The 15,087-nt window shown below is 29.1% G+C and overlaps 1 protein-coding gene across 1 annotated transcript; it reads right to left on the reverse strand.

Moving 5' to 3' along the window:
* Window positions 1–382: 382 nt before the first annotated feature.
* On the reverse strand, window positions 383–7,894 carry LOC103490633 (protein NRT1/ PTR FAMILY 5.6). The gene is made up of 5 exons (XM_008450219.3): window positions 7,503–7,894; window positions 5,082–5,299; window positions 2,935–3,488; window positions 1,688–2,123; window positions 383–1,046 (listed from the first exon to the last, which is right to left on the reverse strand). Exons 1-5 carry the CDS (start codon window positions 7,660–7,662, stop codon window positions 597–599), a joined length of 1,818 nt encoding a protein of 605 aa, XP_008448441.2. The 5' UTR covers window positions 7,663–7,894; the 3' UTR covers window positions 383–596.
* Between the last annotated feature and the right edge of the window lie 7,193 nt (window positions 7,895–15,087).

The raw sequence follows: 15,087 nt of genomic DNA on the forward strand, positions 1-15,087 counted from the left end.
AACAGTGATACATTCTTATTTTAAAAACAAGGTGATAAAAAAATTCTACCTCTACCTTACCTTTGGTTTTCATCCCATTTGGGTTGATACTCTTTTAAAAAAGCCCACAAAACAAATATTATATATAATTGAGATTACTTTTTCCTTTGTAAAGTTTAGTTTGATTTAAAATAATAGTTAAATTAAATTAATTATTCCTTTTAGTTTTCTTTATGATGGTTATTTATTTATTTCTTTAAAAAACAATAAAAATAAACACACAAAAACTAAATTTGAGGTTAAGTATAACTATTTTGTCAACTTTCACTATTTTTAACATTTCCTCCTTCCTATTTAAACGGTTTGTATTTGTTTTCGATAATTAATTAAACACAAAAAAAAATTTACAAATTTAATTTTGAAAGGATGAAAACACAACATATATTCAAAATCAAACATACATAGAGGATAATTGGACTCATTATTACTAACAAAAATGGCTTCACATATTTAGATAAGCAAAGTTCTTTTCTTTTCTTTTTTAAAATACATAATTACCATTATACCCCTGAATACCAAAAACTAAAACCCTCCATTAGTTTTCCTTCAATTAATAACTAAACCACAGAGTCCCCATTCTCACCACCTTTTTCATCTTCGTAACAATCAGCGACAGCCACCCGCCGCTGCACGTTCTTGTATGAATAGCGGCGAGCAATGAGTACATAGACGCACAGATTGGCGGCGGAGACGGCGGCCAAGAGCCAATAGAACTTGTCCAGGCGGCTGGTGTTGAGATTCTTGCCGAACCAGCTGGTATGGCCGGAGCGGCCTGTAATTTTGTCCACGACGGTGATGAGAAAGCTGCTGAGAAAACTTCCGGCGCCTATTACGCTGAGGTAAAACGCGATGCCGAGGCTCCGCATAGAATCGGGAACTTGATCGTAAAAGTATTCTTGGAGGCCAACGATGGTGAAGCCGTCGCCAAATCCGATGATTAGAAACTGCGGAGCTAACCAGAATACTGACATTGTTAGAGAGCCTGTCTTGGGATTTTCGGCCACCACCTGGTTTTAACAAAATTTGTCAAGACTCAAACATTAATGTTGTAATTGTTCCAATCTTTTGGGTTTCTTATGACTAATTAAGTACTCGTTTGTTTCTAATTGTATATCTAATATTTTGATTTGAAGCTTACGAAACATTGATTAAAAAATTCAAATGTTATTCGAAGAAAGAAATGCTGTTAAGTTTATGATAATGAGTTGTTCTTTCTATAAAGAAAAAAACTTCGATGCAGTTCAATGGAAACTGCACACAAATAAACATCTACTATGTGTCAACTTTTTTCTTTTTAAAAAATTGGATTATTATTATTATTATTTTACTATGTAAGGAAATGGAAGCCATAAGATTAAGGAGATGTTTAAGGTTGGAGTAATCCTTTTGGAGTTGAACTGATATATATCATATCACTTCTCTTGTTTTATTATATCATATTGCACTTTTCTCTATATCTTCTTTTTGCAAAATTAAATTAAATTTAAGAACTCAAGTAAAGACTATTTTTTTGGATATAGAAAAAGAAAATCAAGAACTCAATATTTCGATCAATAACTACGCTTTAAACTTTAGAGAAAGATGAAAATGATTGAAACGAGAAAACAAACACTATATTTTTTTCTAAGTTAAAGGTTTTAGGGTAAACCTGGAGTCTTTTATTCTCAACCAAGGCTGCAATGATCATTGTAGCAATAACAAAGAGCATTCCAATCCCAATTCTCTGAAGGATATTTATGCCTCTCTCGTTGCCAGTAGTTCGTCGGAGCATGGGCACCAATACTTTATCATAAATGGTGATAGAGACGATCATTCCTATGGCGGCCAGGCAGAAAATGGTGGTCGGCGGGAGAATCAAGCCACCGTCCCCGATCTTCCTGTCCATATTAGAGGCTTGCTTTATGAAGAAAGTGGAGGTTTGGGCAATGGTGACTCCGAAAGGCAGAGTTGATAACCAAATAGGTATCATATTCAATATTAGCTTCATTTCTTCCACCTTCGTCACCGTCGCTAGCCTCCATGGACTTTGCTTCTCCGCCGGACCTCCGTTGTTCTCTTCGTATATCGCCGCCTTGTCTAGAAATCTAATATATATATATATACCAAAAACAACCATATGCATTTTTATTATTTCCCATTGTTCTTTTCTATTTTTATTAATAACCATGATTGAATGATTCAAAAGATGCCATGAAACAATTATTTTATTTTGCCTACTCTTTGACAATATATAAATTTCATATTCAATTTTATTATATTTAGTTTTCTTTTGTACTAATGTGAGAAATATATACATTTCATAACATAAAGCTGATGGTGTTTCATGATAAATTTCATTTTTATTTTATACTTTGCATTTACTTTTCCTATTCACACGATAGTGTCGATTTTCTTTTTTACTTCTTTTCATTTTTGGAAAAAAAAAATTAATATGCCTATATTCGATTTTTTTTCTTCTTTTCTCTCACAAAATCATTTATTAGAAAAAGGGTTCCTATCTATTGACTAGAGGCCATAGGGAAGTATTTTACTTTTGTTTTGTTTTGTTTTTTTCTTAAATAATTTTTTAATCAATTTTTTCTTATTCTTATTTTGAATTAACTCCAAAATGTACCTTAACTCTGTAATTAGCTGATCTTCACTTTTGTACTTAATAAATGTTAATTTATAGTTAATTCATAAACTATATTTACATTAATATATGGGGAGCATATAATCCTTAAATAATATAGATTTTTTTAACCAAAAAGTTAAATAATATGGATTTACACATTTAACCATGGAGAGTTTAGATATTAGACAAAAACAAAAGAAAAATCAATCATAATTAACTTGAAATAGGACACTAGGGGGCAAAATTTAGAGTTTTATATATGGTTGGTTTTTATTGCTTACTTGAGTTTTTGGGTATGGCACAAGAACCTCCCATGTGCGTTATTTGTCGTCTTGGAAAATTCATGCAACAAAGAAGGATTGGAAGGGTGTGGAAGTTTTCTCTTGCGAATGGCCGCGATGAGAACTTGTAACAATGGTGTCAATGGACTTCCAGACGGTTGTCGATAACGATAAAATGGTCGACCGGCGATAAAAATAAAGATAGAAATAACCATCACTGTTGTGAGAATGACATATGCTGCTCCCCAACTAACATGATCCTGGATGTAAACAATAATGGTTACACCAAACAAGAGGCCAGAGCAAAGACCGAAGTTCCACCAATTAAAGTAAGACATTTTTTTCTTTCGTTCTTTGGAGTGGTCGTCGTCAAATTGATCGGCTCCAAAGCTCTCGAGAGATGGCTTGTGGCCACCGGTTCCTATAGAGATTAAATAAATGGCAAGGAAAAAGATGATCTCGTGGGTCTTTCTTGGTTGTAGACACACATGATCATTACTTTCACATGGTTTGAAATTTGGAACGAACGCGGACATTGTCAAGAGAATTAAACCCTATGTATCAAGAAACCCAACGTTAGATTTCACTTCAATTTTATGATTATTTAATTTTTTCTATTCACTTTTTATTAATATTTTTAAATATCAAACCAAAAAAAAAAAATTTAAAAAGATATATTCTTTTTAAAATGGAATAAAAATTCAAATGTTTATATAAGAAAAGTAAAAAAATTACATAGATACTTCTCTCCAAATACTTTGACAAACCTAAGAGCTTAAACCATACATGTTTTTTTTTTAAAAAAAAGAAGTATATATGTTTAATTTTGAATGATAAATATGGTGTATTTATAATAATTCTCTTTTCAAGTATGATTTTTATTTGTACTTCCAAGACTCTTATTGACGTATTTTATTTGAATTTAGTGGCCCAAAAAATGGTGCTTAGCTTTCGATTAAATATGCAATAGTACATATGAGAAGTAGACCAAATTTTAAAGTCAGCTCTCACTCAATGATATATGTAGCATTTTTTAAATAACATCATAAATTTTGAACAATATGTTTTCTTTTTTTAAAGTTCAACAATAAATCTCTTTTCTGTTTTAAAAAAGTATATATTTTCCCCTCAAACATATATATTTTGATTTAGAAGAACTATAAATGAAAGAATTGATATAAATATTTACAATATTTTAGATTCTATATAAATACCAATAAAACTATTCTTATTTTGTAAATAGTTTAGTTAATTTTACTATTTTCAAAGAAAAATTTAAGGAATGGAATCTTGGAGACAACTTTTTCTGGAATTTTTATTATTTCAGTTTTTATATATATGTAATATAAAGAGTATAAAGAGTAGATGGGAGTTCGAGCCTCCCTAAACTTATACAAAACCAAATCCACATATGATTACAATATAAAGTTAAAAAAATAAAAATAAAAACAAAAATCCCACACTCCTAACAACTCATATAAAAAACTAAATTTAACACTCCAACAACTCATGTCAAAAACTAAATTTGTCCCCTGCTTAAGTTATATGTTAAATTATAACTTGTTGAAAACCACAACTTAAAAGTTAAGTTATCTCTCGAATCTTTTAGAAGTAAGATTTAGTCTATATTTCTTTCAAATTGTAATTAAAAATTTACTCATTTAATGTATAATAATCTAATCTTTATCTACCTTCGAACGTAACGATTTAGTACATTTCTTTTAAAATTAATCACTATAATTAATAAATAAACATCTTAAGAGCTTGAACATATGATATGTTTTAATTTTATATTAAATCATCAGTTTTACAAAAAAAAAAAAAAAAAAACTTAAGTTGATGAATGAAAACATGCTTATATAATTGAACAAACATATTGGAAAATTAATACGCTTATATAATATAAAAATTTCAAAATGTTTGAACCCAATTTTAATAATAATAATAATAATAATAATAATAATAATAATAATAATAATAATAATAATAATAATAATAATAATAATAATAATAATAATAATAATAATAATAATAATAATAATAAAAAAGGAGTAAACGAAGTGTAAAATTACAAAAGCAAAGAAAGTAATAAAGTGAGTTTATATTGAATTAAAAAGGAAGAAGGGAAAAGAAAATATAATTATTACCAAAACGTAAAGAACGGAAGAGAAGAGAACGGTGGCGTAGCGGCCGAAGTAAGCATCGGCGAGGAAGCCGCCAAGGAGAGGCATCAAAGTAGTGACGCCGGTCCAATAATTGACGCTCCTCGCCGCCGTCTTTAGCTCTTCATGAAGCACTTTTGTTAGGTAAATAATCAAACTTGTTGCGATCCCAAAATAACTCAGCCTCTCACCGAACTCCATCGCTGCATACATACATACATACATACATACATATTTCATATAATAATTTGAATTTCTATCTTAAATCAAATTATTTATTCTTTTTACTCACATTGATCGAATAAGTAAATAAATAAATAAATAATAATTAATTTCACCATTAAAAAAGAAATTAAAGATATGTGGAGGGGAGGTAGTGGGGGAGTGGGACTTAGCTTTGCTTGAGACTGATCGATTGAGTTGTCTTACCAAACATGTTTTTTTCTTTCTTTTCTTTTACTCTTTCTTGAGTTTTTTTTCCAATTGTAAAAAAAAAAAAAAAGAAAAAAAAAAGGTTGGATTTTATTAGCCATGTTATATTAGCATACATAACACCATGTAAAAAAATGTATTATAGTAAAAAAAATTATACAGATATATAATAAAATTTAAATCTAATTTTTAGAGTATATTATGATTAAAGTTTATTAATAAATTTTGTTGTATTTATAATTGTTATGTAAATATATCTTCATCATAGCAGAAAAAGAAGAATAGAGTTCGGGATAGCCTAAGATTTTTAAATGGGTAGTTTATTACAAATCAAGAAAATTAGTAATTTTGTTTAAATTAAATAATACGAATGGCAATCAATTATTAAATAAGCTTTATCAGATAAACTCTTCCTACACATATTTTGGAGAAGATATTTGGTATTAATTTTTTGGTTCTATCTTTCTTTCAATTTCTTTTAGATAATGTGTGGGGTCAGAAAAATAGAATTTCAGACTTCAAAGTAGATAATATATATAAAATTTTATGTCGTTGACTTAAATCGTTTATAATATTTTGACATTTTTATATTTTCAACAAACAAAAACTCATCGAAATAATACCTCTAAATCAAGAATATAATTAACCTCGTGAATTTAAGTTAATGTATTTCGACCATATATCTATCTAAGTTTCTAGTCTCTCACCCATGTTGAAATAAAATGGCAGTAACTCTTAGATATTAATACGATTGTTCATATACTTAACATTGTTAATTATTTCAATCCTTTTGTTTTTGTATCCATAAATTGATCCTTTTTACAATAAAGTTGTGAGAGAGATTGAACACTCTTTAAAAGTAAAAGTATAGGAGAGAAAAGGAAAAATCCATCTTTCCATTCTAAAAGGACAATAAAAGCTCTTTTAATTCAATCTCGATTGTACAACAATTTTTTTTACCTTAAATTGTGAAAATAAAAACAGGGTTAAAAATTTCCTTTTTTAAAAAAAATATAACAAATCGATAAAATATTTGCACAGAACAATTTTAAAAATGAAAAAAGTCCATAAACCCACAATAGAAATTACCAAAAAATGTCTAGTTAACACGCGATTAACCGACCACGCACGCGCATGACTAATCTTCTTCCCAATGATTGTATACTACACTCTAAATTAATATTCTACTATTATGTAGATCATGATACACGATCGTGTAGTTTTTTTTTAACGATCGGGGAAAATGCTTCAAATTTAAACAATTGTAGTGATCATGAAAAACGATCGTGTTGATTATGGTAAGCAATTGTGTAGTTCAATGTAAATGATTGTTAAAAACTTCAAAACTAACGATCATATTAATCATGCTCAATGATTGTGTTAACTATAGTAAGCAATCGTTTAGATCATGTCAACACGCTTGTTTAGATGATCATTTTAAACGATGGAACAAAGGCTTTAAATTAAAACAATCGTGTTGACCATGGTAAACGATCGTGTTGACAATAATAAACAATCGTTTAGATCATGTCAAAATTATATTTAGACGATCTTGATATTCTCAAATATGAGAAAGATGAAGGAGTTTTAAAGACGAAAATGATGAAAATGAAATAAGAGATTTAAACAGAAAAATGAATTATTTGAAAATAAAAAAAATAATCTAGAACAGAAGATGAAGAATCTAGAAGAGAAAATGAATAAATCGTAAAGAAGAAGAAGAAAGAGAAGCGATGAGTCATCTGCAATATTTAATGACAATTCTAAAAATTATGTAAATATTGTATCGACTTCATGGATTAGCTTTTGTTATATGGATCGTAAATAATTTTGTGTTTTGTTACCTTTATGAAAATTAATGCTTACAAAACTTAGTAGCAAAACTTTACTTCATGCAAAAGTAAAGTTGGAAGAAGAAAAGAAAAGAGTAATAAGTTGCAAAACAAAAGAAGATGATACATAATATTCCCTTACCAATGATGAAGAGAGAGGCTTTCCAAGCACCAGTAGAAGCTCTAAGAGGAACTCTCCCTTTATAATCAACTGAGGAATCAGCCACCCATTTCTCATCATCGCCGCCACCACCGCCATTAATTCGTGATCTCTGCAACTCCTCCCCTTCCATCCTTTTCATCAACTTTCTTAAAACTTTCCAAGTTAAATAACTTGGAAATACAATAGACGACCAACCCAAAATCTTGGATTTTAGTTGCTTCACTTTCCACTCTTTATATAGCCCAAGATTTTGTACTTTAATCTTTTACCCTCTATGGTAAAAAGGGTAAATGAAAGGGCTTTAAATGAACTAAGAATTTTCTTTTTTGGCTTCTTCCTAAACCTCTTTTTTTTTTTTTTTTTCTCTTTGGTGTAGTGTTGTGTGTAGGTGTGGTTAGAGGGGAATAGCTTTTTCATGTCAATTTATGTGGTGGGAAATTTGGGAAAAAGGATTACACAATAACAAAAGAGTATATTTGTGTACCCTTCTTCACTAAAGTGCAATGTCTATAATATTCCTACTATTCCACCACACAATGAACTTACTTCAATTTTAAGAAGAAAAAAATTATATCCATTCCTTTAGTTGGATTTGGTTTAATTCTTTTTTTTTTTTTTTTTTTTTTTTGTTTCTTAAAAGTTGCTGGGTACCCATTTGATTGGGAAAGGAATTGGTTTAATACATATGTACTTAAATTTATTAATAGAAGATAAAAAGAAAGATAAATTTGGCAATTAGAGTACTATCTCCTCACTTCAAATATCAAATTTAATAATTAAACTTAGTATCTATAATTTTAAAAGTTGTAATTCCATCTAATTAATTAGGTTTAGCTTTTTATTTGAACTTCTTAATTTTATAATTTCCAATTTAAAAAGCTCTAGATTAAATCATTCAAAAAAAAAAATAGATTCTAAAATGTTTTAAAATCGAAAGTATTAGGATTACTTTTACTACATATCCAATAATCAATAAGGTAACAAAATAATTACAGCACGAAAAATAAATTGCAAGGTTATGTTTGGTCATATTAAATTAAACTTAAATTTTAACCATATAAATGTAATTGAAGATGGTTTAGTTGTTAATCTGTCTATAGTTTAATTAACTTGAAAATGAGAACTTCATCCTTTATAATTATAAGATATAGGCTATTTAATCTTGTCCATAATTTATATATTGAAGAAAAAGTTCTTTTTCAATATTCTGCCCTCTCACTTCAGAAAAAAAAAAGTTGAAAAAAATGGAAGAATTGAAATGTTTCTAGAGACAAATTCTTTGTAAAAATAATTTTATTCAAAACACATGCACAGGATTAATTAGTATCAAATAATAGTTATGTTATTGCTGTATTTATATTTTTATTAAAAAAAGAAAAGAAAAAAGAAAAAAGAAAAAGGGTTAATCCTTTTGAGTTTTGGGAGTATTGGGTAACAAATATGATCTCACCTATTTTATCTAATATAGATTAAAGAGTAAATCTAGGAAAGAGGTTAAGACCTTCTTCAAATAGGTGAACGACAATTACTTAAGATCCTCTCCTATATATTGCTGACTTCCTAAGGAAGTAATTTGGACCAAGTTCTGTTGCACGTGGAAGAAAAACAAATAAATACCAATTATGGTAAGTTCTGTGGTTGGTTGTTCTCTTCGACATTCTTTCGATAGAAGAAATTTTTACTTGAATGGAAGTTGACATTGAATACATTTTTTATTGGTGCTGCAATTAAGGGGAGTTCTATCTCACTCTCTAAGTAGTTATGATTATTATGTTGTGCCATAATCAAGTTCTGTTAACATAGTTCTAGAATAGTACTGTAGTAATTGTGCAGAAGTGTTGTCATAACTATGTATTTAACAGTTGTTGTATTAGTAATTAATGCAATCTTCTATTCTGGACAAACTGCCCCTAAATGTAGATGTGTATTTTTCGAACTGGGTTAACAAACGTTGATGTGTTAATTGTGTTTCATTTTGTTTTACTATAGTTTAGAACTTTATATTCAACTGTGGAAACAACTGTAGTATATCACTGAATTAGTCCATTTCTCATATCTCATAATCCATTCTTAATGGATCTGGACATGAAGACAAAATTTAAGGTCACAATATATATAAAATCAACTTTTTGTATTTGAAAAATCAATATGAAGTAGAATGTGTTCAAAGTCAAATTAAAAACAAAAAAGGTTATCTCAAAATTTAAGCATGTCTTAAAATTTTTAGTATAATGATGACATGGATGGAGCCTCGAACATTTCAACGGGAAGATTATGTCAATTATCATTAAATTGAGATTACTTTAATTTTACGACATTCAATAAGTTATTAATAAATTGTTGCTTTGTTTGAGAGAAAACCACTACAAGAAATTGAGGATCTCCCGAAGTCCAACTCAAACCATTGGGAGTTGGGAACAACACCTGATGACATATAAAGGCGTCAGGAGTTATTCCCCAAAACTTATAGCTTGTAATTTGATGGAGAAATTGCCGAGACCCTATACGTACGCTAGTGCTTTAAGAGATAGGGTGACGATCTACTACAAGAAATCGAGGTTTTCCGACGTCGAAAAAGGTGTTGGAAGAACAAACGTTGGAAAATACGCATTATCCCAAGCCACTTTTAACACGTCGAGCAAATGACCTTTTTCCGACGTCGTGATAGATTCATCGGGAAAGAGGACAACATTTCTGATGCCTGGGTGTAGAGTGTCGGAAATAATAACTTATTCCGACGTGACATGCAAGCGTCGAGAACTATCAGTAAAAAATTTTCAAACATTAATTGTGTCAAATAGATATTCCCAATGCATCCTGCATGGCATCGGGGACGTCGTCAATAGTAAGAGGAGCTCCAGACGCTATTTTGGTTCATCGGGAATGGCGTCATGAGTAATGGGAGATCCGGACGCCATTAGTGATTCGTCGAAAACAACGTCAGGAGTAAGGGGATCTTCCAATTGATCGTCATTAATAAAGTGTTTTATTATTATTATAATTTCAATAAGTGTTATTGATTATATTATTAGTTTTGTCTTAATAACCTAAACCCAATAAACTAACATCCTAAGCTGTTTGATGAGTTTTGAACGGTATGTAGAAACATACGGGGATCAATGTTCAAGATCAACTTAAAGGGTCTATAGTATAGGGTTAAGGTTGGGTACCTTATCCTGTTAACACTATGGATACGGCTTACTTTGTATTTGATACAAACACATTGATCGAATGCGTTCATGTATGCGACATGCGAGTGAGGGTATCCTATACAATGAGTTTGCATAAGACTGGACTACGAAACAGTAATCACTAGATGTAACTCCGTTAACTAGTTGGATTTCTATTTCATTAGGATAACCTAGGTGACTTAGTCTTAATCCTGAGTGTATTATGAACTCCTGTTTGTGAGGGATTGTCCTTTGATTTGTACGGGTGAGAGTGGCCAAATTTTCGACTCAATATGCTTATCATTTTGGGCACAAAATCGAGTGGGGAGCTAGGAACATAATCACACAAGATGGAATTCACTCCTTCCCACCTTTAGAGTAAGTAGATAAGTGTTTCCTTAAATGGTGTCTCCGGGACTTGAACAAAGGGCCCTACCCTTTCTATGGCACGAGAGGGATTTCTGTTTAGTGGTTGGACCATAAACAGGTTGTTCATTAGAGGAGCATTGATATTTAAGGACTAGAAGTAACCTAGGGGTAAAACGGTAATTTAACCCAGCTGGTGTTACGAACACTTGTGAAGGACTAACTTACTGGTATTGGTCTATATCCGTGGACACAGAAATATATATACAATGAGAAGAGTTCAACTGTGAGTCTTTAGTGGAGTATACACACAGTTAACGAATATTGATTAACGTGGTTAATGAGTTTAGCTAATTAATCTCATATTGTTGTAGCTTTTGATCTATAGGTCCATTAGGTCCCCTTCCTAGCTCATAAAGAGTAATGAGATTTATTTATATTGGTTGTAATTTGAAATGTTCAAATTTACTTTGGGAATTAATATAATGTATATTGATACATTATAATATAAAATTTATATTTTAATTAGACTTTATTATATAAATTTAATTTTGGATATGATTCAAAATTAAATTACGAGAAAATAAAATATTTGAATGAGTTCAAATATTAGTTTAATGTGAATTAGATTCATATTAAAACTATAGGTTAAAATTTAGTGTGTATGTGATAAATATTAAAACTATAGGTTATGAGAGAAATTTATATTTGAATATGATTCAAAATTTGGATTAATAAATATAAGATATTTAATTTAGAAATTAATTAATTGAAGAATTAATTGATTGTTTAGTTTAATTTCGTTTAATTAAATTTGATTTAATTAAATTAATTAAATTAAAACTATAGGTTATGCAAGAGATATTTATTTAAATATGATTTAAATGAAATATTAATTAAATATGATTTAGTTAATTAATTAATTAATTTATTTATTTATATTAATATAATATTTATTTATTAAATTAATAAGAAACGTGGGTGGTTTTCCCACGTTCCCATTTATTCTCTCTAGCTTCCCTCTTCTTCCGACTGAATAAGAGGGAATTTTTGCGTAACGATTTTTTTTAGGGGTGAGTTCTACGAAGACTGAGTTGCTCTCCCGTTCTCCCTGAACAAATTTTCTCTCTAAAGAACAATTTCCTCAATCCAATTTGGTTCCCACAAACCATCTCTCTCAGAGAATAGGAAGGTTTTCAAGTGATTGTGCCCCAAGTTGGTGTTTGGTAGATTCAGAGTCGTCAATGAGAGTAAGTTTTTATTCTCTGTTTTTTCTTCACAGCATATTTAACATAAAAAATTAGTTTTGTAATTTTTTCCAATGTATTGGTATTTTTAAGGTTCCAATTAAAATTGGGTCTCTGTAATTCTTTCGCTGTAAAGGGTTTTCATCCTTCCAGTTTCAATTCTATGTTCAAAAGAGAAAAAGGAAGAGAGATCGATTCTGCCAGTGAAATGAAGAGAAGAGAAACGTTCAGCCCTCGCCGCCGTGAGCCTGCCGTTGCCACCACACATCCCTATTTGAGGTAAATTTAAAACCCTAAATCTTTAAAAATGTTAGTTTAGGTTAGGTTTATTTAAATAGTTTAGGTTTTTTATTTTTAAAATTAGTTTTAGGATTTTAATGATGAATTAGTCTTAGGATATTGTTTAGGAATAGATTTTGGTTTTTGAAATGAAAATTCGATCTCCCCACGCCATACTTAGCCCGTCAAGAGTTTGAGGAATTTCCGATGTCTTATCATACGACATCGGAATTGTTTCTCCCAACATGGTTTTTCCTACCACTTTCCTGATGACTAGAAAGGTGTTAGGAATTTCTTTCTTGATGCATTTTTGTACATTTTCTAGCGACCTTAATTGTTGGTAAAGGGTCAATTTTTTGTAGCGAACTTATAGGGTTTTTTTTGGACAAAGGATTATACAATTTCAGAAGAAAATACAATACTACATATGTATATTGTTAACAAGGGTTTACTTGAAAAACTTTGGGTTAAAAGTTTCGTTTGTTAGTGCCAATTTTACAGGATGGATTCAAATTTAATGTTGTATCCGATTTCAGTTGTGTTAATAATTTTAATATTACACTTTCAATAAATTTTAAATTTAGAGTTAATTTAAATAAGAAAAAGAAAATTTTGTCACACGCAGCAGATAAACACAAGAAATGCCCAATGATAGATGCCCAAATTTAAAATTGAAAATGGATTCTTTCCCTTTTATTTGCTATTTTTTTTTTTTATTGTTTCAAACTTCCAAACATATATAGACTCTGTTTCAAATGTCTTAATGACACAAAATAAAGAAAGCAGTAATGTATAGTAAATGTACCATAGGCAATAAGTTAATTGAATATTTTGGAATAATAATCTTATATTGGAGCATTAAGATTTGGCCTAGAGAAAAGCAAACATATCCCTAATTATCAAACTAGCTTAAAATATTTTAAAATTAAACATGATTGATCATCCATTTTTGCCACTCAATATATTTAATTAATTAAGAGCTGTCCCCCATGTAATTGACCAACTAAACCCCAACTTTTGACCCTTAATTTCCCCCTAATCATTCTTTCGTTTAATAACTTTTTCTATCACATTTTTAATCAAAATATTAATTAGTTCTATTAATCTTCCATGACCAATTTTTTATTCCCAAAATTTCACCACATCAACACCATCATTTTTCTCTTTCCTTTTTAATATACATATATAAATTACGATGGAGATAGAACCTTCCATCGATAAATTCACTTTCACCAAATATTAAGAACTATAATTTTCTGAATGAGAAAAGGATAATGATGGATAGTAGATCTGTTGATTAAATAACTAAGAAATTTGAGGATTTGATTTTAATTAATTGTTTTCCTCTAACAACATGATGAATGATGCAAGTATCCAATACCACCTCTAATGATGGTTCAAACTTTTGAAGAAAAAGTAAGTTGTCCAAAACCATTTGATGAATGAACTCCTACCTTTTATGTATGCTTTGGAATTACTTAATATTCGTTTTAGCAACTTAATAATTATGTTTTATTATCAAGATCGTTTAAAATCTTAACGTTGATAAAAAATGTTGATGAAAATATCACTAAAATATCGATATCAATGAATATTTCAAAAAATAAAAATAATAATAATAACATGCGCTTAGGTTTTTTTATAACACGTTAAAACTTAAAATGTTTCTTATTTATATTAGTGACGTCTTATTTCTTTTTTTTTTTTTCATGCTTCATAAATATGTTTCAATGATATAATAAAAATGTTGATCCACCCTTGAGTTTATGTACATACAAAAACATAAAATTAGATGATTTGAATAATGTTTTACGTTATCAAATTCAATAAGTTTATGCAGATAATTGGGATCATATTTGTAAAAAATGTTTTTCGATTTTTTGACCCAAATAATTCAAATTATGAAGATGACATTTTTTTTTGTATGTATCCAAAATTTGAATTTTAAAATTTAAAGTGTAGAATTATATGAAATAAAAATTTAAAAACACTTAAAAAATATATATCTTCCTAGATTCGGTTCATTTTTTAATTTTTAAAATTAAACTACTTATTAAACAAAACCACTAAAACATAAAATTTATTATACTTAATTCTTTTAAAAAATATAAATATTTTATCAAACGTTCTATTTTTGAAAACTTTGAATATGATAATAAGCTGTAGTAGTAAACTAATTCAAAATAATAATTACACCAATCTTATAAAATAAAAGCATGTCCACAAAATTGTTAAATCTAATATTTAGGGCGTAACTACTGCCACTAGTTTGCAACTTATAAATATAGTATCAAACATGTTTAGTAGCACCAATTAAATTATAATTCAATTTATGAATCACTACTAAACAGACATATATATATATATATATAAACATGAAATGCACAATTAAGTTTTATTGAATCCTCATTTTTGAAACTACTTTCTTCAAATTATGTACCAAAAGCAGACTGACTATTTTTCATTAAAGTATTAGAAGTGAGATGGGTTTAGCCAAAGTCC

The sequence above is a fragment of the Cucumis melo genome, chromosome 8, assembly GCF_025177605.1.
Source record: "Cucumis melo cultivar AY chromosome 8, USDA_Cmelo_AY_1.0, whole genome shotgun sequence".
Classification (NCBI taxonomy): domain Eukaryota; kingdom Viridiplantae; phylum Streptophyta; class Magnoliopsida; order Cucurbitales; family Cucurbitaceae; genus Cucumis; species Cucumis melo.